The sequence below is a fragment of the Protopterus annectens genome, chromosome 13.part0, assembly GCF_019279795.1.
Source record: "Protopterus annectens isolate FY-2018-M chromosome 13.part0, PAN1.0, whole genome shotgun sequence".
Taxonomy (NCBI): Eukaryota; Metazoa; Chordata; order Ceratodontiformes; family Protopteridae; genus Protopterus; species Protopterus annectens.
The window spans coordinates 165953490-165979057 of NC_056747.1; the positions used below are offsets into that span (position 1 = coordinate 165953490).

Sequence of the window (25568 nt, forward strand, 5' to 3'; positions counted from 1 at the left end):
CTCGGTTTCGGTATCCGGAGGAAAATCAATAACTGGCGGAGTTGCCTCCGGTATCAGAGGTATCGGTAATGCAGTGTCTTCGGTTCGGAGCAGTGGAATAACCGCCTCAGAGGGAACCGGAGCACTAGCGGTTAGTTTTGGCGTGGTGTCGGTTGAAGACGTGGGCCGAGGATGTCTGTCCCGGTCTTTTCGTTTCTTAGGAGTCTGCGTTGTCGGTTGTTCCGATGGCATTGTATAATCAAATTTTTCGCCGAAAAAGTCTTCAGCGAACTCCGCCCGGCGCCTGAGAGTGCGCTTGTTGAAGCGAGCACAGGTGGCACAGTCCGAGACGTCGTGGTCTGGGCCAAGGCAAGGGAGGCAGTAAGAGTGGAAATCCTTATGAGGTATTTGTTTACCACAAGACAAACAATTATTTACTTTTTCAGTAATTTCTGACATCGGCTGAGGCAAGAAAAGGTCCCCAATGGGGTACTTAGCTTTTTTGATGACTTTGGATTTGAAGAATACAGGAGCTGACCAACCGGCACTTGCGAACTGCTTCTGCTTCGGGCACCGCGCGGCAAGAAAGACTGAAGAAGATGGCGTCGGCTGATGCTTATATACTCCAGCCACTCTGACGTCGGAGAGAAATGCGACAACAGCCGACGTCGGACCCAGACTTTGGAATCCGGCCGACCGAGGGCTGCCTGAGGCAGGACAACCCATATGTTATGACTGCAGTTGCATTCTTGAAGGACATCACATCTACAATGTCTAACACAGGTGGAATGGCTAGAGGCCTGTGTTGAGGTAGTAGAAGGAAATCCCTGAGCCTCTTCGTAGATTCTGAAAAATCTTGACTCTCCCCAGTGGAAGTGCTCCCTCATGGTATTGTAAGGTTTCCCCAAAAGAATAATCCTCAGGAGGAGAAGCTGAAGGAATAGATTCTTCAGCATCAGAATTCTCATAGGGGGGAAGAGAATATTCCTGGTCAAAAGAGGAATCAGAAGAAATAGAAACCTGATCTTAAGATTCATAGTCTGTCTCTTGCCTAGGTCTCTTATCAGGAGGGGGTGGGAACCCGTGATCAAGGTAATCAAGTCTTCGGCCATTTTGAGTATCTATTTTTTGGGCATGGAGGCCTGTCCACATGGCTCTTGAGTTTGTTTCTTTGTCTTTGAAGGTGTTTTAGTCTTTGCCTTTGAAGCTGAAGTTGGTTTAATGTATAGATGTTTAGGTCTGAATACACCCTCAGAAGCCGGTGCCTGCTCAGCTGCCCCGGACCCATCTGAAGGAATAGTGTCCGAGGCTCCAATACCTTGAGTTTCCAGCGGCATAGCCGACTCCATGTGGGAGTGGGTAGCGGCCTGCGACTCCAAAGTAGCGGGCATGAGAGGCTGAGAAAGCGCCTCACTGAGAACCGGCGACTGGCTTAGGAGAAGCTTTGTCGTCGGTTTTGGGCCTCGGTTGTCTATCTTTTTCTTTATCTTTGCATTTTTTTGTGAACTCCAGTAGTCGGATGGCTATCCAACGATATTTCTGGATAATTAAACCTGCGTCCAAAGTAGTTTAATGCAAAATCATACCGACGCTTAATAGTGTGTTGGTTAAATCTAGCACAAAACTGACAACCTGAAACATTATGGTCAGGGCCTAGGTAAGGAATACAGTAAGAATGAAAGTCCTTATGAGGTATTTGCTTTCCACAAGAAATACAATTATTAACTTTTTCTGACATCGGTCTGGAGCAAGAAAAAAGTTTTCTCAATTGGATACTTAGTTTTAATGAAGACTTCGGATCTGAAATTCGAACACGACAATCTCAGGAGTCGACCAACCGACACTTGCAAACTGCTTCTGCTTCGGGCACCGCGCAGCAAGAAAGACTAAAGAAAATGGCATCAGCTCCTCCTTTTATACCCCTGACGACCTGACATCAGGAAAGGGGAGACAGCAGCCGACGCAGGACCCAAGACTTTGGAATTCAGGCTGACTGAGGGCAACCTGCCAGCAGGATTACCCAAATGTAATGACTGCAACAGTGAAACACGAAGAACATCATTGATTTACTACAGTTTCCAGTACAGACAAGTCTTCTAATTCTGAAACAATAAGCTATTGAATATTAAGACATAAAATAGTTGGTCCCACAGATCACAGGTAATGCCTCAAAAGGGGAGGGGGGGCTGAGAAAAGGTGAATGAAAAGTTTGCTGACATACCACCTTCTCTTACATAGCTGTCTGACCATCAAGAGGATCTGATCCCATGAAGCACAAGTGAAGTGTTGAAAAGGGGGAGCTAAGATAATTTTATGGCATAACCTGTTGAAACCAACTCTCTCCTCCTCTCACTTGTCTATGAACAAGAAAAAGCACTAATGCTTGGTGCAGCACCATGGCATACAGAAATAAATCCTTAACTATGGCCCATACTCCGGCATCTGAGGTAAGGAGAAAGATAGTATGCATGCTTGTTGCATTAGATCCCTTGTGGGGGCTGGGGTCATGTAAGGGAGCGTGTCCTAAAATGGAAATAGGCAAGAACAGCGGCCGAGTCACCATGCAGGTGGGATGATATGCAGCACATCCACCCATAAGGAGTGGCATATGTACACAAGGGGAAAACAGTGATCAAGAAAGTACAGTTTTGTACCTACCATAAATGTAGATGTCCGAACTGGATAGCATCTGCAGTCATAACAAGTGGGTTGTCCTGTCGCAGGCAGCCCTGCAGTCGGCCGGATTCCAAAGTCCGGTCCGCTTCGCTGATGTCGCACTCCACCCGACGTCATCTCTGTTGGTCTTCGGGTATAAAAGCATCAGCCGACGCCATTTTCCTCAGTGTTTCTTGCCCCAGATGCCAGTAGCCCTCTTGCAGGCTAAAATTTGGATAGATGCCAATGTTTCCAAATAGATAGAGGTAAACACAACAATAAGCATATATGTACATATATTCAAACAAATACACCATAAAGACTCCCCAACAGCTAGCTATTAGAGGGTAAACACCCTAGGAGTACCACAGAGGGGAGGAGGGATCCTGACTGCAGATGCTATCCAGTTCGGACATCTACATTTATGGTAGGTACAAAACTGTACTATGTCCTTCATGGATGCATCTGCAGTCATAACAAGTGGGTAGAATACCATAGCCAACTAGGGGAGGAGGATAAAAGTAGATTATGGTGTGTTTAGGATCCCTTGCAGTACAGCAGTGGCAAACCCTGCTCGGGATCTGGAATATAGAGGCAAATTATAATGCTTGGCACAAATGTATGCACGGAGGTCCAAGTAGCCGCCTCAATAATGTCTTTGGTTGCCACTCCTCGTAAGAAGGCTGTGGTAGTGGCTGTTGCCCTTGTAGAATGAGGTCTTATGTTCTGTGGAATTGGTTTTCCATGGAAGGAGTAACAGTATCGTATGCAATTTCCTATCCATTTGGAGATTGTCTGTTTGGAAATAGCTTTTCCTTCCCTCCCTGTTGCATAGGCTACAAAAAGTTGGTCAGTCTTTCTGCTATTTTTTGTTCTGTCCAAGTAGTAGCGTAGCTGTCTATGTACATCCAAGGTATGCAGTATTCTTTCCCCTCTGTTTTGTGGGTTGGGAAAGAAGGTAGGTAGGTGGATTGCCTGGTTTAAAGATACTCTGGATACCACACCTTGGGCATAAATGTAGGATTAGTCCTCATGGACACTATCTTGGTGGAAGATTAGGAAGGGTTGCACTGCCATTAAGGCCTGTAGTTCTGAAACCCTCCTTGCTGAAGTAATTGCCAGTAGGAAAGCAGTTTTCCATGACAGGTGTTGTAGGTCTGCTGTTGCTGCTGGTTCAAAGGGTGATAGTGTCAACTTTTCTAGCACAAAGTTTAAATCCCAAGCTGGTAATGGTGGTTTCCTTGGAGGTTTTACATTCTTGATTCCTCTGAGGAACTGCCTGCGCAAGGGTGCGAAAAAACAGGTGGATCAAAGCTGTATTCTGCTGAAATAGCTGATGCATGTATCTTGATGGAGGAGTAGGACAGTCCTGAATGAAGAAGTTCGCCAGATACTCCAGAATGTTAGGCATATCTATGTTTGACACATCTTTTCCTCTTTCCGTACTCCAAATGACAAACCTTTTCCATTTTCCAGCATAGTTCCTTCTTGTTGAAGGTCTGCGTGCTTCAAGAATAATGTCTTTAACTCTTTGGGAAAGTTCTGGATTAGCTGCTGCTATGTGATGTTCCATGCAGTCAGTTGCAGCGTTTTAGGTTTGGATGTATGATGCTGTAGTTGTTCTGAGTTAACATCAAAGGCATCAGGGTATTGGCCACATATTGTTCCGAGACATGCTCTTCAGTAGTGGGTACCAGTGTTGTCTTGGCCAGTTTGGAGCTATCAGGATTATCCTTGGACGTTCTTCCTTGATTTTTAGTAGTACCTTGTGTATCAAAGGAAGAGGTGGGAATGCATATGCTGTTAGGCCTTTCCAGTTGAAGGAGAGTGAGTCCACTTTCCATGCTAGTGGGTGGAATGTCCTTGTGCAGAATTTTTGAGCTGGTGATTGAGAGGTGATGCGAATAGGTCTATCTGTCGCATTTGATTTTTCTTTGAGATGGTCTTGAAGATGTCCGGTGCAGCTTCCATTCGTTGGGCATCGAAGTGGTTCTGCTTAATATGTCTGCTAGAGTATTGTCTTTCCCGGTACAAATATTGCCTGTAACTGAATGTTGTAGCTGAGTGCCAGGGTCCACAGCTCCAAGGTCATTCTGCATAGGGGGTATGAATGAGTGCCTCCCTGTTTGTTGATGTACCACATGACTGTGGTGTTGTCTGTCCTTATCATCAACTGGCCCTCTTTGAGGAATGGTTTGAACTTTTGGATTGCCAGTTTTACTGCCAGCATTTCTTTTAGATTGATGTGCAGGTGAAGTTGATCCTGTGTCCACAATCCTTGCGCATTTGTCCAGCATGTGGGCCCCCATCCTAGGTCTGAAGCGCCTGTTGTGATGGTCTGGCTTGGTTGACATCTGCAAAGGGTAGTCCTGGGTTTGACTGGCATGCCTGAGCCCACCATAGGAACTCCTGTTTTAAGCATGGAATTAGTGGGATTTCTGTTTCTAGACTGTGTCTGTGTTGGGACCATAAATTCTTTAGGTACCACTGTAGTTTCCTCATATGTAGTCTGGCAAATGGGACCAAGATTATGCATGATGCCATGAAGCCCAAGGCCTGCAGAACTTTTCTTGCTGTTAACTTGTTCAGTTTTGTTAGTGCCAAGAAGTAAAGAGGAAGTTCTTTTGTTTTTCTGTAGTCAGGAATGCCATTTGTTGTACTGTGTCCAATTCCGCGCCCAAGAATGTCCTTGTTTGGGATGGTATCAGCCTTGACTTTTGTAAATTGACTGTGTATCCCAGTCCTTGTAGCAAGTAAATGACCCTTTGTAAATCTGTTGTCAGCTTGCTTTTGTTGTCCCCTTGTAGCAGACAGTCGTCCAGGTATGGGTAAATTTCTGTAGTCTGCAATGGGCGATTACTGATGCCAGGCATTTTGTGAATACTCTGGGCGCAGTATATAAGCCAAAGGGCAAAGCTGAGAATTGATAGTGCTCTGATCCTGCAAGAAATCTGAGGTATCTTCTGCAGATTGGTCGAATGGGGACGTGCAGGTATGCCTCCTTGAGATCTAGAGTTACCAGCCAAGACTCCTTGCCCAGCATGGGAAGAAGTTGCTGTAGGGTCAGCATTTTGAATTTTGGGACAATGATGTATGTATTTAAGGTGGACAGGTCGACAATTGGTCTCCAACTTTTTCCTTTCTTGGAACTAGGAATAGTCTGGAATAGAACCCTTTCCTTGTTCTGCTGTTGGCACTCTTTCCACAGCTCTCATGTTTGCTAACTCCATTATCTGGAGAGCCTCTGTTTTTGATTTGGAGGTAAATTTGGCATTCCTCTTTTGACTGGTAAAGTGAAAGAAACCGTAACCTTGATCTATGGTTTGTAAAATCCACTTGTCTTTTGTTATGTAGTGCCAGTTCTTTGAAAAAAAGGTTAACTTTCCTTTCCGCCTAGAGGAGCTGCTATTTGTTCCTAGGCGGATTTAGGATTAAGTCACTGTGGTTGTGCTGATGTAGTGGCAGTGGCTGTGTCTGTGCCTCTGTTGTTACCTTGCCACTGTCGTCCTCTGTAGGCACCTCCTCTGGATTGGTTTCTGCCTCTGGAGCCTATTCCTGCCTTGAAATTTTGTGGAGTCAGGAAAGGACCAATTTTGGCAGGCCAGTTCCTGCTAAACCTTGGGGTTGAACCTGCAAGAAATCTTTAACAGTTTGAACAGATTTTGCCTTTTCTTCCATTTTCTTCATAACCTGCTGGGCAGGTGTACCAAACAAACTTGTCTTGTCCATAGGAGCATCTAGCAACTTAGCTTTAACATGATCCGTAAAGCTTGTTCCTTTAGCCATGCATGCCTTCTTATCACTGTGCCTGTCATGGCTGATCTAAATGAAGCCTCCAGTGCATCATAGCCACATTTTAAGGAATGGTTGCTAACCTGTTGTATGTTATTTACCATCTCTAATACATATTTCTTATTAAGAGATTCATCAGTGGTTAGTTTCTTAGTTAACTGATCAAGCATAAACTCTTGGTATTGCATCATGTGAAACTGACAGTTTAAAGCTCTAGCTGAGAGAGTAGCTGAAGTGTAGACCTTTTACCCCATCTGTCTAATGACCTTGCTTCCCTTTCAGAAGGAATAGGGTTTTAGCTGTGGTCGTACTGCCTTGGGACCCTGGGATATAGTTTCTGGGTCTGCAAGTGGGGCCTTGTAAAGGTGGTGATGAGTATCTGGCACCCTGTAAAATCTGTCTGGTTTGGCAGGGGCTGGGGTAAAGAATCTGGAGTGGAGCAAACATCATTGAAAGCATCATCCACCACAGAGAGAACAGGAGGTATAGCTAAGGGCCTGTGCTGTGGGAGGTGCAGAAAGGTCCTAAGTCTTTTTCTGGAGTCTGAAATATCCTGTTGCTGCCATTGGAACTGTTCTCGCATGGCATGCAAGGTTTCCCCAAAGGAGAATTCTTCTGGTGGGGAAGCAGCTGGAATGGATTCTTCAGCATCAGAATCTTCAAAATTGGAGAAGGGAGCCTCTGGCTGGTCAGTTATGTTGGATTCATCAGCAGAATCATCAGAAGACACTGGCTTAGGGGGCTCTGCCCTAGGTCTCTTCTCTGGGGGCTGAGAGGCCCTGTCTGGGTGAGATTGAGATCCTCTAATTAAAGAAATTAAATCTTCTGCCAAAGAAAGCATTTGAGAACTAGAAGAGGGCCTGGATGTGGGGGGTTTAACAGACACTGATTTAGTAGTCTTGGCTGCTTTAGCCCTGGCGAAGGCCTTAATGGACTTGTCTGCTGGAGGCCGAGCAGCACCACGGGGTGTTGGGGTAGAGACATCCAAGGATGGTGTCTGATAAGTCAACCACCGTGGGTAAACTTTCTGAGGTCGATTCAAGAGTTGTAGCAGGGCCTCAGTTGTAAGAATAGGTTCAGCTGTACTTTGATCAGTTTTCGGTTTTGGCGAAACGAGACACTCGCGGGTTTGCTTTACCGTGGTTTCGGCGCGCAGCGGACCGCATGATCCGTGTCGGTCTTTATCTTTCGTTTTGGTAGATTGGGTAGTCGGAGGATCCGACGGCATAATGTACGCAAAATCAGTACCGAAAAACTGTTCTGCAAACTCCGACCGACGCCTAAGCGCTCGCTTGTCGGTTGAAAGAGGCAGCGAACAGGCTGCTACGTCGTGGGCTGGGCCTAAACAAGGCAGACAGTAAGAGTGGAAATCTTTATGAGGTATTTGTTTCCCACAGGTTAAACAATTGTTAACTTTTCTGACATCGGCTGAGGCAAGAAAGAGTCCCCAACGGGTACAGCTTTAGAAGTCTTAGTAGTATTCGGTAGAAGTAATCTCTGGATCCGACCGACCGGCACTTGCGAACAGCTTCTGCTTCGCGCCACGCCGCAAGAAAGACTGAGGAAAATGGCGTCGGCTGATGCTTTTATACCGAAGACCAACAGAGATGACCGGTGGAGTGCGACATCAGCCGGACTTTGAATCGACTGCAGGGCTGCCTGACGACAGGACAACCCACTTGTTATGACTGCAGATGCATCCATGAAGGACATCATAAGGAGACACCCCCAATCAGGAATATAATGCTGCACTTGATCTCCTCACTCATGGGTTGCAGAAAGTATGAGGGAATCAGGTGTGCCTGGTTGAGCCGGTGGATGAAGAGAGCCACTGATGGTAGGGGAATGGTCAGTTGCAGGGAAATAAAATATCCCCCTCCAAAACAAAACAAAAAATAAATACTAATGTTTAAAGGAACCAAAGCTCACTCCCGATGACACAAAAGTGGATGAAGAGATGGGGAGATGACAACTCTGGGAACATACCTCTCAACATCTTAGTGCAAGAAATCTGGACAAAGCCTGACAAAATGGGGAGACAAAGGCCCAAAATAGGGAAATGAGGGACAAAGGCCCAAAAGTAGGGACAGATTTTAAATATTGCTCTTATAAACTTAAAAAGTTGCTAGATTAACAGGGTTTATATGTTGGCTTACATTTTCTGGAGGATTTGGGGTCAACCTCAAATGTATACCATTATTTGGTAACTTCATTCCTTATATCATCCCAGTGATTTGCCAGAAAACCACAAATTTTGAGAGGAGCAGACCAAAAATGAGGCAAAAATCAGGATATTCTGCAAATATCTGGAGAGTTAAGAGGTATGTCTGGTAGCAGGCAGTCACTGTGTTACAAAAGATGCGCCATCGTGCCACTACCAGATAGAGAAGAACTGGTGCATTCTATGGGCCAGCACCATGCCCCAGATACAACACATTTAGACAGGTCAAGTGTGATAAAAAAACATATGGCAGTGTAGCCAGTAGATGTTGGATATCTCCAACAACATCATGCAGGACAAGATGGATGATGATATGTTCAGGCACTGCTGACATGAAAAAGTACAGTTTTGTACCTACCATAAATGTAGATGTTCGAGTGCTAATACAGCTGCAGTCATAACAGATGGGTTCTCCTGCCGTCAGGCGGGTCCTCGGTCGGCCGAATTCCAAAGTCTAGGTCCGGTGTCGGTTGTCGTCGCTTCTTCCCTGACGTCAGTGCGACAGGGGTATAAAAGAACCAGCCGACGCCATTTTCTTCAGTTTTTCTTTCCCCAGATGTCAGGTGCCCCCAGAAGGAAGGCAATACATAAAATTATGAAGTAATGCAATGCACTATAATCAAAAAACAGTAGTTGCAAGCAAATACACCATAAAAGAATACCCCTAGATGGGAAGGAGGGAGGGAAACCTGGACTGCAGCAGTATTAGCACTCGAACATCTACATTTATGGTAGGTACAAAACTGTACTATGTTCATCGTGCATACAGTTGCAGTATTAACAGATGGGTAGAATCCCAAAGCTAAGAAAGGGGTGGTAGGCACTAGGTGGAATTAGGAGGAGCCAAAATGCCCTGCAAGACTGCAGTGGCAAAGCCTGCTCTAGATTTGGAGTATAATGGTAGGTTGTAGTGTTTGGAGAAGGTATGCACAGAACTCCAAGTGGCTGCTTCCAAGATATCCTTGGTAGGAACTCCTCTGAGGAAGGCTGCAGAGGTGGCTGTGGCCCTGGTGGAATGAGTTCTAATGCCTGTAGGAACAGTTTTGACATGAAAGGAATAGCAAAAGCGTATGCAGTGGGCTATCCATTTTGAGATTGTTTGCTTGGAAATTGGCCTTCCTGGAGCTCCTACCGCATAGGCCACAAAGAGCTGTTCTGATTTTCTGAAAGGCTTTGTTCTGTCCAAATAATAACGCAGTTGCCTGTGGATGTCCAAGGAATGTCGTAATCTCTCCCCTTTGTTTTGAGGATTGGGATAAAAAGTAGGTACATGTATGGCCTGATTTAAAGCTACCTTGGATACCACTTTAGGCATAAAGGACGGGTTGGTTCATAATGAAACTCTGTCCTGATGGAAGATGATAAAAGGTTGGACAGCCATGAGGGCCTGTAGTTCTGAAACTCTACGAGCTGAAGTGACAGCCAGAAGGAAACCTGTTTTCCAGGACAAATATTGCAAATCTGATGAAGCAGCTGGCTCAAAAGGAGGCAAAGTCAGTTTTTCCAGAATGAAATTTAGATCCCAAGCAGGTATTGGTTGTTTCCTTGGAGGTCTTAAATTCTTAGCCCCTCTGAGGAACGGTCTTAAAAGAGGGTGAGAGAATAAAGGAGGATCAGTGTTGTATTCTGCAAAAATGGATGAGGCATGGATTTTGATGGAGGAGAACGAAAGTCCACTGCTTAGTAATTCAGCCAAATATTGCAGTATTTGAGGTAAATTCAGTTTTCCAGGGTTCTGGCCCTTTTTCTCATTCCAGACACAAAAACGTTTCCATTTTGCTGAGTAAGCTTTTCTAGTTGATGGCCTTCTGGCCTCCAAAATGATATCCTGAACCTCCTTGGAGAGTAGAGCCTGCTGTGATGCTAAGGAATCTTCCATGCGGCTAGATTGAGTGTTTTTAGCTGACTGTGAAGAGTTTTGAAGCTGTGCTGAGTCAGAAGAAGAGGCATTAGAGTCAGGGTCCATGGAGGGGAATGAGTCAGGCTCCTCAGGAGTGGGTACCAGTGTTGCCTTGGCCAGTCCGGAGCAATGAGGATCATCTTTGGTCTGTCTGCTCTGGTCTTCAATAGGACTTTGGGCAGCAGAGGAAGAGACGGAAAGGCATAAACTGTCATTGCTGTCCAGCTGAAAGAGAGAGTGTCCACTCTCCAGGCCTTTGGGTGGAAGGTCCTCGAGCAGAATTTTGTCAATTGATGATTTTTGTGGGAGGCAAAGAGATCTATGTCTGGCCTTCCCCATTCTTGGATTATTTCTGTAAAAACTTTTGGATGCAACATCCATTCGTGTGGATCTGTCATATTCCTGCTTAGGTTGTCTGCCAGCGTGTTTTCCTTGCCTGGCAAGTACTGTGCTTGTAGTTCCATTTGTAAGTCCATGGCCATGTTCCAAAGTGATATGGCCAGTCTGCATAGGGGATAGGAATGTGTTCCTCCCTGCTTGTTTATGTACCACAACTGTGGTGTTGCCCGTTCTTATCAATAGTTGACCTGGTTGTAGAAGGTCCTTGAAAGCTATAACAGCATTTATTACTGCTAGCATTTCTTTTAGATTGATGTGAAGGTGCTTTTCTTTTTGGGACCATTTGCCCTGAATGCACCGGTCTGTCATGTGCGCCCCCCAGGCATAGTCTGAGGCGTCTGTTGTGATGACTTGATTTGCTTGAGGCTTGCTGAATGGAAGACCTGTGTTTGCTTGACATGCTTGAGCCCACCACAGAAATTCCTTTTGCAGACATGGAATTAGTGGTATTATTGTTTCCAAACTGTGGCTGTGTTGAGACCATATGTTTTTTAGGTACCATTGTAGTTTTCTCATATGCAGCTCTGCACATGGGATTAGCAAGATGCAAGATGCCATGAATCCCAGAGCCTGCAGGATTTTCCTTGAAGTCAGCCTGGTGCAATTTGCCAGTGTTTTGAAGTATTGAATTAGTTGCCCCTGCTTCTCTGGCGTGAGGTAGGCCATCTGGGTGTTTGTGTCCAAATTGGCACCTAGGAAAATTATATTTCAAGAGGGTATTAGCCTTGATTTCTCTTTGTTGACTGTGTATCCCAGAGAGTTTAATAACATTATTACATAAGCCAGATGTTTCAGAAGAATGTGCTTGCTGTCCGCTTGGATCAGGCAGTCGTCCAAACAAGGGTATATTTGAATCCCTTGAAGTCTGCAGTAGGCAATTACTGATGCCAGGCATTACGTGAATACTCTGGGCGCAGTAGATAAGCCAAAGGGCAATGCAGAGAATTGATAATGGGTTGAACCTGCAAAAAATCTGAGGTATCTTCTGCAATTTTGTCTGATTGGGACATGCAGGTATGCCTCCTTGAGGTCCAATGTTACCAGCCAAGACTCCTTGCCCAGCATGGGAAGAAGTTGCTGTAGAGTGAGCATCTTGAATTTTGGTACGAGTAGGAATGTGTTTAGGATGGAAAGATCCAAAATAGGTCTCCAATCTTTTCCCTTCCTTGGCACCAGAAATAGCCTGGAATAAAAACCTTGACCTTGTTTGTGTGTAGGTACCTCTTGAATAGCTTTCATGTTTATAAGATTTGAAATTTGCTTTTGTGCCTCTGCCCTTTGATTGTGTGGCAGTTCTGGCATGCCTCTCATTTTTGGAAGGGTATGAAAGTGGAATTTGTAGCCTCTGTTTATAATGTCCAGGATCCATTTGTCCTTTGTGACAACATGCCAATTTTGAGAATAGTGCCAGCTTTCCTCCTAAGGGGCTGCCATTTGAGACCTGGTTGGCCTGCAAAGGGAAAGTCATTGGGTTTGCTTTCTGAAAGATTGTGAGTTGTCCTCACCACCTCTTTGTGTAGGAGCTTGCCATTGTCTGCCTCTGTACGATCCTTGTGGTTGTCCTCTGCCCCTCGGCCTGTATCTGCCTCTTTGGGGTCTGTCCATGGCAGGAAAGGACCAGTTTTGGAAGGCCAATTTCTACTAAACGTGGTGGTTGAACCTGCAGAAATTCTTTCACAGTTTGCATTGATTTAGCTTTTTCCTCCATTTTTCGTAATACTTCCTCAGCATTTGCCCCAAATAGTACATCCTTTTGAAGGGGGGCGTCTAGTAATTTAGCTTTGACATGATCAGGCAAGGTTTGTTCCTTGAGCCAAGCATGCCATGCATGACTGAGCCTGTAACAGCAGCTCTACATGAGGCCTCTAGAGCATCAAAACCACACTGTAAGGTATGTTTACCCACTTGTTCTGCACTATGCATCAAATCCTGCAACTCCTTCAAGTCTGGTTGTTCAGGTTGTGACATTTTACTTTTCAATTGAGATAACAGAAACTGTTGGTATTTTAGCATATGAAACTGACAGTTTAAGGCCCTCATGGTTAGAGGTAGCCGAGGTATATACCTTTTTTCCCCACCTTTCTAAGGATCTGGAATCTCTCTCGGAAGGCAATGGATTTTTGGCAATGGAAGCCTTAACTCCCTTGGGTCCCTGTGAGATGGTTTCTAGGTCAGCAGCATGGCTTTTGTAAAGAAATTGGTGTGAGTCAGGAACCCTGTTGTACCTGTCAGGCTTAACTGGAGCTGGAGGTAGAGAGTCCGGGTTAAGGCAGGCCTCCGAGTAAACATCATCTAGGATGTCCAAGACAGGAGGTATAGCCAGAGGCCTGTGCTGGGGTAACAAAAGAAATTCCCTGAGCCTTTTCTTGGAATCTGAATAATCCTGGCCATCCAAGTGGAAGTGTTCCCTTATGGTATGCAAAGTTTCCCCAAATGAGAAATCCTCAGGGGGGGATACAGAAGGAATAGACTCCTCTGCATCAGAGTCTTCAAAAGGGGAGTAAGCCTGTTCCTGATCATCGGAGTGGTCTGAAATAATGGATCCCTGATCAGAGGAGGGGGAATCTTCCTCCACTCTGGGCCTTTTGTCCGGAGGTGGCTGAGAACCTCTGATTAGAGTAATTAAATCCTCAGCCATTTTAAGCATCTGTCTCTTAGGCATGGGGCCTGGAAATGGGCCCTGTGTAACTGGTCTCTTAGGGTGCATGGTTGCTTTAGACTTGGTGAAAGCCTTGATGGAGAAAGAAGAGGAAGGTCTGAAGACACCTTGAGTGGAGGTGGACCTGTCCACATTCTGTGTTTCAACGCCAAGAGTGGCTTCGGTATCTGTAGTCAGGGTGTGGGCCGAGGAGCCTGCGACCTCGGGTACAGGAGACACCGTTAAAGATGCGTCATCGGTAGTCAGGCGCCTCACTGAGAACTGGACCACGTGTAGTCGGCTTTGGCGTGGTGTCTGTAGAGGCCACGGACCTCGAGTGTCGGTCCTTGTCTTTGCATTTTTTAGACAAAACCAGTGTCGGAGTATCCGATGACATGGTATAGTTAAAAAAAATGCTGGGCGAACTCCGCCCGACGCTTAATAGTGCGTTTGTTGAATGTAGCACAACAGTGACAGACCGAGACGTTGTGGTCTGGGCCTAAGCAAGGTATACAGAGGGTATGGAAATCCTTATGCGGTATTTGCTTCCCACAAGAAATACAATTATTAACTTTGTCTGACATCTGTCTGAGGCAAGAAAAGTTTCCCCAACGGGGTACTTAGCTTTTAAGAAGACTTCGGTTTTCCAAATTTTTCGTAATCTCAGGAGCTGGCTGACCAGCATTTGCGAACTGCTTCTGCTTCGGGCACCGCGTGGCAAGAAAGACTGAAGAAAATGGCGTCGGCTGGTTCTTTTATACCCCTGTCGCACTGACGTCAGGGAAGAAGCGACGACAACCGACGCCGGACCTAGACTTTGGAATTTGGCCGACCGAGGACCCGCCTGACGGCAGGAGAACCCATCTGTTATGACTGCAGCTGTATGCACGATGAACATCATTAGTCTAGACTGTTACACTGGTTAGGAGAAATGGAATGCAGCACCAACCAATCAGTACTGACATGGTGAGGGACTTGTATCCCAACATCTTCCCAATACAGCAGGCCACTTCCATACATCTTGTGGCGAAGGATATGGGCAAGGATATCATCATCCTGGTGGTGACTACTGCATAAACTCTGAATGATATAGCAAGTTAAAACTGATAATGGACAGCATATTTTGCTCACTTTCTTAGACAAGTGTACAGACTTTACTTTACGCATTGGTAGAGGACATATTGTAACAATTGTTGAATTCTACCTTTATATTTAGTATTCATATTATGCAAACTCCAGGAGGCACAGGACCTCCCTTTTGACACTATGATGGCTGTCCAAAGCCTAACAGCTCACATTAAACTCACTTTACATTGTTAAAGACTTTGTATCGGCTGTACAAGGCACTGTCAAGGATGCATTCCCTGACACAGCCATCATGGATATATACTCCATTTTTCACAGTATACTTTGCGGCAGATCCAAAATCATGCTTAATAACCAGCACAAATAGAAATCTTAAATTATCAGAGATGGCACTGAAATAAGTGCTCAAATGTTTATTATAAAAATAAGACAGACTTTGCTCATGAAAAGTAAAGGTATTCAGGTTTAAAAGTTGAAGCGTCTTAAACAGTACCTAATTTGGTGAGGGAAGAATGTTACAACCTTCATAGGTTCACAGGTGTGCACTAGGCTAATGGCCCTGGAGCCTTTACAATCCTAGCCCATAGGATTACCCTAGCATCATGCCACCCAACCTTAGTCCCTACTGCCTCTGTCGAGCAGAGCCACTGGAGTGATCCCCAGGGTGAAATTTCTATTTCCCATCCACTCATCAAGATTTCTCTTGAAGAGGGCCAGTGAGGTGCTCTGCTTGACATGTAAATGAACCTGTCCCTCCAGCATGTTCTGTTGATTGTGGTAATGAGGTTGAGGTCTCTGGAGCATGTGGTGCGGAGGGATTGGGATTTCTTTAGATGTAGCATTTCTAACAGAGCTGGGTCAGACAAGGCTTTGTAAGTGAAGCAGAGATCGCCTCAGTACGCGATATGAGAATAGTTGGAGTTTTTTTGAGTCTGTCCATATAGGACAAAAGTGTTTAAGGCCTCGGATCCTCTTTGTGAGGTACATGTGCGGCCTCTCCAGTTACTGCAGGTGTCTAGTGAGGTACATGCCAAACGGGGCACTGTACTCAATGACTGGCCTAATGAGGGAAGAGTAGAGGGAGACAATGACCTCTTTCTTCCTTGATGCAAAACCCTTAGTAATGAGATGTGCCACATAGGATTTTCTGACCACAGTGGCAATGTGGTGGTTAAAAGAGGTTGCTGTCAGCCTGTGTTCCCAGATTTCTTATAACGCTTTCTGTGTTCAGTGAACTACCATCAATGTGGTAATTCAAGGGAACCGGATTTTTCCCAAGGGAGATGGACATTTTTTGGCATTGAGCTTAAGGCCATGGTTCTGACACCAGTCATTGGTTTCATTGAGGCCTTTCTGTAGGATGTCAACACCACTTGGGGAGTTAATAATAGCTCCCAACTTGCAATTATCTGTGAACTTTGTTAGCCAGAGTCTTAGTTTTGGCCTGGACTTCAGAAAAGTAGATACCAAACAGGAGAGGGCCCAGGACCGAACCCTGTGGGACTCCACTCATGACTGGTTGGCAGTCTGACTTGGAGTCAGCTACTTTCAAACTGTGGGGTCCATCTGTGAGCCAGTTTGCAACCCACCTAGTAACATAGGGGTTTGATGCCTAGCTTAGTAGGTTTTTCTAGGATTCCTGAGTAGGAAATGGTATCAAAGGCCTTGGTCAGATCAAGGTAGGCTGTATGAACCACCTTGTCTTCAGCCACAGCTCTGGTGACTGACAAAGTAGAAGATCAAGTTGAGCAGACATGATCTACCCTTCACAAAACCAAACTGTGTGGGATCCAGAGTTTGGAGATTCCCTATATCCTTGTTTATTAGGTCCATGATGATTCGTTCCATAGCTTTGCATACCAGACTCGTCAGGCTAATGGGGTCTGTAGTCGCTCCTCCTTTAAGGAGAAGGATGACTGTAGCAGTGCGCCATTCGGTAGGGACAAAGCCTGAGGTGAGGCTGTGATTGAACAGTGTACACACGGGTGAGGTGCCAGTTCACTCTGTAGCTCATGTAAAACACAGCCAGGGATATGGTCAGGTCCCATAGAAGCTGTATTCTTGGCCTTGGACAGTGCTGTTTTAACCTGAGCAGCAGTAATACTGGGTGCCTGGCAATCTACTGGTATTGTGATTGGTCCTTTCGGGGGGGGGGGGGCAAAGTTAGCACTGAATCTGTTCACAAGTATATTTGCAATATCTGTTGGCTTGGTATAGGAGGTACCATTGTGCAGTTGCTCAGAGCAAATCTGCGCATTGTCATGGAGATTCTTTACTTAACTATAGAAGGCCTTGTGGTTGTCTGTTTTCATAGCTAGCTTTAGAGGATTTGATGAGGGATCTCAACCTTTTGTTGAGGCTGATAAGGGAGTTTTTCCAGTTTTGGGACTTTACCTTATTCCACATCAGTTTCGTCCTTCTGCTGTAGAGTTTGTTAATGGCAGGAGACCACCAGATTGGCTTCCTTTTTTTTTTGAGGAGATCTTAGTTCTATTGGGTATGGCGAGATCCATGCATTTGTGTACGTGTTCGTACAGTGCACTGGTGTATGATTTGGCGGTCATGCCAATATTCTCCATTTGCATGGGTGCCGTGAAGTTAGAGCAACGGTCGTCCATGTTAGTAATGACCAGGTCAAGGATGTTGCTGACCCTCTAGAGGGGGTAATAACGAGCTGGTCCAGGGCATTGGAATTAATGAATTCCAGAAAGCTTTGGGCACATGTATTGGTACATGAGGAGTAGTTGAAGTAGCCCAGTATGAGTGTGTTAGGTTGGACCCTAATATTCTCCAGGGTGCATAGGAATGTGGAGTGTGAATCTTGGGACATGGTTAGGGACCTATAGCAGGCTATGACCTGAATCGCTGTCTTACCAAATGTTAGCTGCACCTGAAGTATCTCAGATGCATTATGTTGGGCTATAAGTCTGGAGGTGTGCATATCCTTTATGAATATGGAAACGCCATCGCCTTTGCAGCTTTGGTCCAAGTTTTGGGGTCAAAAGGTGTGGAATGAGTTGTAGCCTGGTAGTGCAGGGGTGCTTTCTACTGCCTTGAACCAGGTCTCTGTTACAGCACAAATGTCGATGTTCTCCATTTTAAGGAGTACTTTGAGCGACTGCATTTTGAGATTTAGACTTCTAGCGTTGAGCAGCATGACCCTCAAATTGCAATTGTTTGTAGCTGTTAAGGTGGGTTAGGAAGGTGGCCTAAGGGTTAAGGTGTTTGCCTTGCAAACAAAAGGTGCAGGGTTTGCGTCTCACAAGGGATAAGTGGCTAGGCTTAAAATGGCTCACAAGGGCAGTTAACTTAGTACTTATCTATGAACCTATCTATGAACCTATAATTTGGTCTTTGGAACACTGCCTTAAAAAAGCACTATAGGGGTGGCAAGAGGCTTGGCCAGTATCCTGAAGCCCAGGGGTGACAGATGCAGGCCATCTCTGGCAAACATCAAGGTCTGTCAATCATGTCATTCCAGGCAAACAGATACTGGATCCCCTTAGAATGACACCAGAAACTTAGCCAATTGTTGAAATCAATCATTTTCTGCTTGTACTGTGGTATCATTCTGGGTGATGGTAGGATGCTGCTCAGGGCTAGGGTCATACTCGCCTGGGCTACATAATCCTAGAGTTCCTCCATGTCTCTCTTCATGTAGTCCAGGGAGGTACATCTCAGGTCATTCACACCCACATGTACAATGACAGTCATATTTGTACCGGTTGTTGAGGGACCTGAGTGCATGTGTTATGTGGGGCAGATCCTGGCGCGTGACAGGCAGCTGACTGTTACCTTCTCCTTATTCAACCTACTGAGTGGGACATCAGTGTGCCTCACTACTGAGTCACCTATGACTAGTGTGTTGGGCATGCTGCTTTGCCTCTGGGGCTTTGGTTCAGTGGCACACTGTTTAGGAGAGTTGTGTGTCTCGTGATTAGTGTTGTGGTGGTAGAGTGCGTTTCTGCCTTGGAGGTTGCTGATGTTTGGTTAGATTTTTATTGAGAGCCTCAGCGAAGGTGGATGTGTGGTTTGTGTTCTTATATGAAGGCAATGCTGGTGTATGTTCTAGAGGGTTATGTATTCCATGAGGTGTGGTGCAAGTGTTGACCTTCTCCTCTTGACCAGCTATTCCGGTCTTGGCTGGAGAGTATGTGGCTTCCAATTTGGATATACAAGTGCATCTCTCACATCTGTGTGTTGGGGGCTAAGAGGAGAGGGTTGTCAGTGTACATGAGGCAGTTGCTACATTGCCTCAGGATGCCCAAGTTCACCAGGTTAATAGGAGAAAGCACAGGGAACTGACCTTTAGACATGCCTGGAGGGGTGGGCATTAATAAGCACTGGAGCGCTTTCCTTGTAGAATGTTTAGTGCTGGTAGCACTTCTGTGTACTAACTGCTACAAGAAGTCTGGTAAAGTGCTAAACTAACAAGCTAGTAAATGTGGAGAGGAGAGAACTAGCAGATTTTATTTTATTTTATTTATTTTACATTTAACTGGGGGTGTCTGACTGAGCCAAAAAGTCCCTTTTTCAGCAGAGGCCCGTGAGAAAAACTCCACATAGAAAATTTACAGATACATTTAGATATTTAGTCATGATCAGCATACACACAAATTACAATAGACATGATTTACAGTGGTACGCAGCACATCAGCAGTTACAGTGGAGAGAAACACGAACATATTAATTTAAAAATAAAGGTAATTAATGGATTTGTGGTGTACAGCTGAAATTTGGAACATAGGTAGAATCCATACATAGTACACAGGTACAGCACATACATTGTGCATTAGCCAGTGTTTGTGAGTTAAGAGTGAAAACTATTACCAAGTACTCTAGGTTTAGTATGTGTACTAAATCTAGATCTAAGGGAAAATTTGAAGAGCAGACTTTGGCACTGCTCAGAAACTTACAAACAGTCCTGGATACAGCAAATCTGTACCTGGACTAGACTAGTTACAGGAAAGGTGGGGAACAAGTGCAAATGCACTCTTTTAAACCAGAAAGTTGAAAGATATGGAAAAACTGCCCAAATGGCCAATAAACTACAATTTCTGGGCCAGAAACCACTTCTCTTGTGGTAGATAGGCTACCTAGTGCTTACCACTCCCACTGATAAGCTAGAAGGCTTCCCTCCAACACAGAAAGGCTAGGGGGGCTCAGACGTTTACCAACAGTCCTGGATACAGCAACTCTGTATCTGGCTAGACTAGTTAGAGGAAAGGTAGGAAACAATTGTAATGGTACTGAGGCCTGTCCATCTCATGCAGTAGCAAACAAACCTCAGGACATGAGAAGATATGGGAGAACTGATTCTAAAACTGCTGACTTCTTTATGGACAAAGGCTAAAGGGATACTGCCATCACTCTCAGATACAACATGAGCATCAGATCCAGTGACCAATTCAGAAGATCTCAATCTGACTGAATGCTGGAGGATACTCTACCTGGAAGAATGTATCATCATCTGAATGTGTCAGCCTCTTAACAGGCAGTGCCAGAGGCCACAGTCAAAGCAGGCACCAGAGACTGCAAAAGCACCTCAGCACACCAGATGCCATAAGGCTGGTAGGGGCCTTCAGACTCTGATGGAATGTTGCTAGCCTCCATGTACTCCTCTTTTTCTATAGCATACTTCATTAAGTGCATTTTTTTTTTGATAGGATATCATTTTGGTTTATGGACATTGCAGTCTTAGACAAGGACCATAACTTTCAATGCTTAAAGTAGTCCAAGACAGAAAATGCGGATTGCCTTTTGGGTAAACCTGTAAAATGATGACCATCTACATCATCATGCTTAGGCTCTAAAGCAAAAAAAGACGCTTGTTGTGGAAGCTTCTGTGCAGCGTCTGCTTCCTACACACAACGCAAATGTTCACTTTCTCAATATCTCATATACAACCTTGAAGACTGAAAACTTCATCTACCAACCATACAACAGATTAAAAAAAGTTAAAACCGCTCCCCTGAAGGACGGGTATTTAACTACAGTCCAAAAAAAAAAAATTGATCTGCATCAAGCTATGGCAAGAAAGAACTTAAGATGGAGTGGGTGGGTGCAAGTCTTTTTTATATAACTGCCATCCTGTCATCCTGGTGAGAAGGGTGCCTGCCTGGTCTGGTGAGGAAAGAAAATTACACTCAGTGTCAGACTAGTTGTTAGGCCCTTTGCAGTCGTCGTACCAAGAACTACTACTGCAACAATGAACATGCTGATCAGCCTAAACTAAACTACTAGCTCAGACTCCCAAAGGATGCAAGTGGAGACTATGGTGATCAAACTGCGTATCTGTAGACTGTACATGACTCAGTGCAGACTTCCTTAGTCAGACTGGCAAACAATACAAAATTAAAAGAGAGAGAGATCAGAAACACAGTTATGAAAGTCTGCATCTATAATGCTGAACCTCAAACAGGAAACAGTAAAACTATGTCAGTATAAAAGGAATGCCATACAAAGGAAATTATGTAAAAACAGTAGTTAAGTACTCTTTCTACAGCAGGTCAACAAGCTATATGCAAAACTGCATAAACTTCGTACATGAAAATTACATTCTTGATACTTGCATGTTTTTCTTTAAACCAGTCATCGAGTTGCTACCTTTGAAAACACTGGCAGAAATCAGTGTCTTGCACACTTGAATTTTAATTGTCCTGCCTTAAAAAATACAATGGTTCACAGCTGACAAAGCTTATTTATGTTGTACCTGTTTGAGGTAGGCGTAATCTTCAGGCTGTTTAAGATAAAACTCTTTCTGCTCCTCTGTACTGGCTCCCAGAAGTAAATAATAGAATACATGATAGTTCCTATTAAAGAAAAAAAAACATGAAAATCTGAGGTGTTGTTCATTTATCCATACAGAAGTTCATTTTTAAACTAAATTACTTGAGATAAACACTATTTCACTTATCCAGTTCCAATGTTACCCTGTTCAAGGTTGCAGGAGATGTGGAAAATATCCCAGCAAACTTAACTTAAATGAGAGGCATTCTCTGAACAGTAACATTAAAGCCTGTGTGTGTGGGATATGCCACAGTGCAAACATGAAGAGCTACTTATGTAAGCAATGCACACATGCAGCATTTCTTTTTATGTTACTACTGCTTAAACCAAGTAATGTGGAAATTACTGCATCATACTGAATAAAAGCTTTGAGGATGTCAAACCAAACTGACTTTATATACAACCTGTTCAAGATAAATATATTGGGTGTTGCTCATATCATATATTATGTACAGAGGTAGCAATTTTGTATTCCTGTAAATCTATCAAGCTGATCACCAGAAAAGGAGGTGCGTTACCTCTCAAGAAAGCTCAAGTCGGGGGGGGGGGGGTCTGGTATTGTCCATCTGCCACGTCATTACTGTGACATTTAGAATTGAGTTTTTTCCACAAAAAAATATTTGGAAAGCATTTATTCAGCAATGTACAATGAGTTTACACCCTGCATTACCACCATTCAATATAATTTTGGCTAAATATTTTCTGTGTTTTTAGAAGCATGTACTTTTCAAGATGTCAGTAATTTATAAATTGCTTTTGTTAGGGATGGCACCAGAAGGACAATTAAAGGTATGGGCAGTCATGGTCCAACTCTGAAAAGCTGGTAAACGTGAATGAGTTAAAGAACAGCCACAACCAAAAACTGCGTTGGAGGAAGGGGTTCATCATGTTTTGACGTTCCCTAGAGCACTAATTTATACAAGCGTAATGGAGACTCAATAGCAAGATCTAAAGCTCAAGGGTCCGAGGTCCAAATGGATCTCAAAGCACCATCAGTGCATTTTCTACACATCCAACACAGTTCTCTATGGGTACTCAGTTTCTTACCATCACTCAAACATGCATTTGAATGGCTTACTTAATTTTCTTCATATACTAAATTTGCCCTTTCCCTTGAGGCCAGTGTCATGGTTTAAAACAATCAAAGATGGAACTTTCACATACCTGGTTAACAAATTAACGCATTAATAACCGTTTTATACCCCCCTGCAATGGAATGGTTCTTTCTAGGATTGATTCTCTGCCGTTTTACTATGTATTTATTTAGCTTTTTCACTACACTTTCTGTTGATCGTTAGCACTTTCCTAGTAAGGCAACTCACAATTTGCCCAATATCTAGGATGAGGGTTGGCCAGGTTGGGCCATGATTTAGACAACTATTGGGGTGAATCAACATTTTTGTTTTATGGCATTCAATCTACACATGCACTCTGCTAAACAGGAGAAGGGAGCCATTCAATTGTCTTGACCATGCTGGTTATATTCCATTTCCATAAGGAGCATTGCCAGAAAGCAAATACCCAGACTAATCTCTACTCCAATAGTGGAGGTCTCAAATGTAATGCCTAGCAGCGGCATTACCTGTTAAGCAAAGTCTTATCATAAAGTGGGTGCCAATTTTTTGATCAGCGTTTTACATCTTTTACATGACAGCCAAATTTCACTTTCTCTTCAACACCTAGTAAGCACAGTGTGGGTTACTAATTAAAGTTTTATGTTTATACAGGTTAGAGTTGAGGAACTTCTGGGTCGAGACCTGTTTTGAGATGGACAGGATGAGTCTGAATTTTCTGGGATTTAGGAGACACTGGTAATCAGATAGTCAAGTTTCAACAGAAATAATGGAATCCTAGGGTTAGTTGTTGCGGTGTATCCATTTTTAGCAGCACAGATCAGAATAGAGTCATTCCCATATTTTATTTATTTACCAGGAAATTCCGACTGGACACAGGTCCTTTTTCAACGGCGGCCCTTGGAGAAAAAAGCTCCATGTGTATAAATTGTGTAACAGTACTGATGTTGACAAACAGTAAATTACAGAGAAAAATATACACAATAATAATATACAAATGAGACATTTGATACAAAAACAAATTAAAAAAACATACAACAAAACAGGAATAGATTTCGTTAAAGTTTGATGGAACATGGTAATAATGTTGCAGAGGCAGAATAATTTAGACCCAACCTGCTCTGCAGCATATAGATAAGAGAGTTTAAAATTATTTGGTGAATGAGCTTTTTTTTAGTCAGGAAAGGGGCATGGGCAGAGCCAGTGTAGTTTTAGCTAAGACTTGAGTGCAGTCTTGAACCGATACCTAGATGGTAAGGAGGTTATAGAGTGGGGAAGGTTATCCCAAAGTTTGGGTATGGCATAAGAGAATATGGCTTCACTTGAGAAATTGTTGGGTTTGGTGACAAGAAGATGTTTGGCTGCTGGACCGTAGGGATCTAGAGGAGCAGTAAGTTTGGAGCAGGTTTTGAAGTGACAGGACTTTATGAGGGTGGTTTACTAGTTTGTGGGCAAAAGAAAGTTGGTTTAGTTGAAGTTCAAGCCGGTCTAATTCTCCTAAAGAGTGGCAGTGATGGCTACGGTAGGATGCACCAGTTGCAAAATTTGTTATCTTTTTTATAGCAGGTTTAAGTCGGACTGTCTACCGCTCGTAAACACTGGTGATGTGTAGCGTAAGGCGGATATTAGTTGGGAATAGGCAAAAGAGGTTTTAGCTGCCTTGGTTAGGTATAGTTTATTTCTATGAAGTGCCCCAATTTTTTCTGTGTACTTTTTTCAGGGCAAGAGCTATATGGACACCAACTTGAAGTTTGTTGTCAATCTCCACACCAATAAGTTTGGTGTGATCTGAAGGGGAAATGGTATTTTCTTTGGCACTGATGTTGAAGTGGGTGATTGGTTGGTTGGATTTAGAGATATGGAAGATCAGGAGTTTAGTCTTGTTAGGATTTAGTAGATGATGTGCGTTGGATAGTCAGCTTTCTACAGATGCAAATGATTCCTGAGTAATGTTTAGAATTTTGGGCAGAGTGGGGGCACAGCAGATGAGGGTGGAGTCATCTGCATATTGTATGAGGGAAACATGCTTTGTTGAAGTATAAAGAATGTTGGTGAACAGGGAAAATAGTTGATGGCCAGGGATGGAACCTTGGGGGACACCCAGAGAAACGGCAAAACGAGGTGATAGAATATCTTTCCAGATGACCGATTGTTGTCGGCCTGTCAGATAGCTTTAGAACCAGTTGGTGGCAGAGTGGGAGAAGGAGAGATTAGTGAGAATGGAGTTTAACATTTTATGTGATACCATGTCAAATGCCTTAGACAGATCAAGAAATATAGTGGAAGAGAACAATCAGTTGTTTTTATGGAGGAGGATAGTGCTGGTAAAAGATCAAAGCGGTAGTTGTACTGTGATATGGCTTGAAGCAGTGTTGGGTTTTGGAGAGAAGATAGCTAGCTAGGAGGTGGCGAAGTACCTGAGAGTTAATGGATTTCTCCAGGATCCTGAAGAGTGGGGAGAGGATGGTGATAGGGCGGTAATTGGGAAGATCAGTGGAGGAGCCTCCCTTGTGAAGAGGAATGATACACGAGATTTTCCACAGAGGGTACATAACTTTCTGATACAAAATTGATAATTAGTATAGAGACAGGATAGGTGTCAGTTGCAATTTTTAGGTATTCTGAGGGAAGGTTGTCAGCAGTCGGTCTTGTGGGCTTGAGTTTTGTTATAAGTTTTTTTATGTAACAGGTAGGTACAGAGGAAAAATGAAAGGGGGGTACAGAATCAGGGTTGGGAGTGACGGGGTGGATGAGGGTTGACATCATCTGGCTATGGATAGAATGGTTTCAGTGAAATGTTTATTGAAGGTGTCACCAATACTAGTGGAGCTAGAGAGGATGGAAGGCGAGGGGGTGTCTGCTTTACCTGGGTGGAGTGCTGAGTTTATAAAGGACCAGACTTGCTTAGGGTTGTTGTGGGAGGAGTAGGCAATTAGATAGTAATGGGCTTTATCTGTTTTTACTTGCAGTTTAACCTTATTGCGTAATTCAAGGAAGGACTGCCTAGTAGAGCAGGTTTTTGTTAGATGCCAGTGA

At 44.1% G+C, this 25568-nt stretch overlaps 1 protein-coding gene across 1 annotated transcript in view; it reads right to left on the reverse strand.

The window, feature by feature from the left end:
- Positions 1-25568, reverse strand: part of MYO9B (myosin IXB) — a 1188949-nt gene that overhangs the window by 1136619 nt on the left and 26762 nt on the right. Inside the window, exon 3 of the mRNA XM_044054768.1 lies at positions 21383-21482. Coding sequence (XP_043910703.1) covers positions 21383-21482 — 100 coding nt within the window. The remainder of the gene's footprint in view (positions 1-21382; positions 21483-25568) is intronic.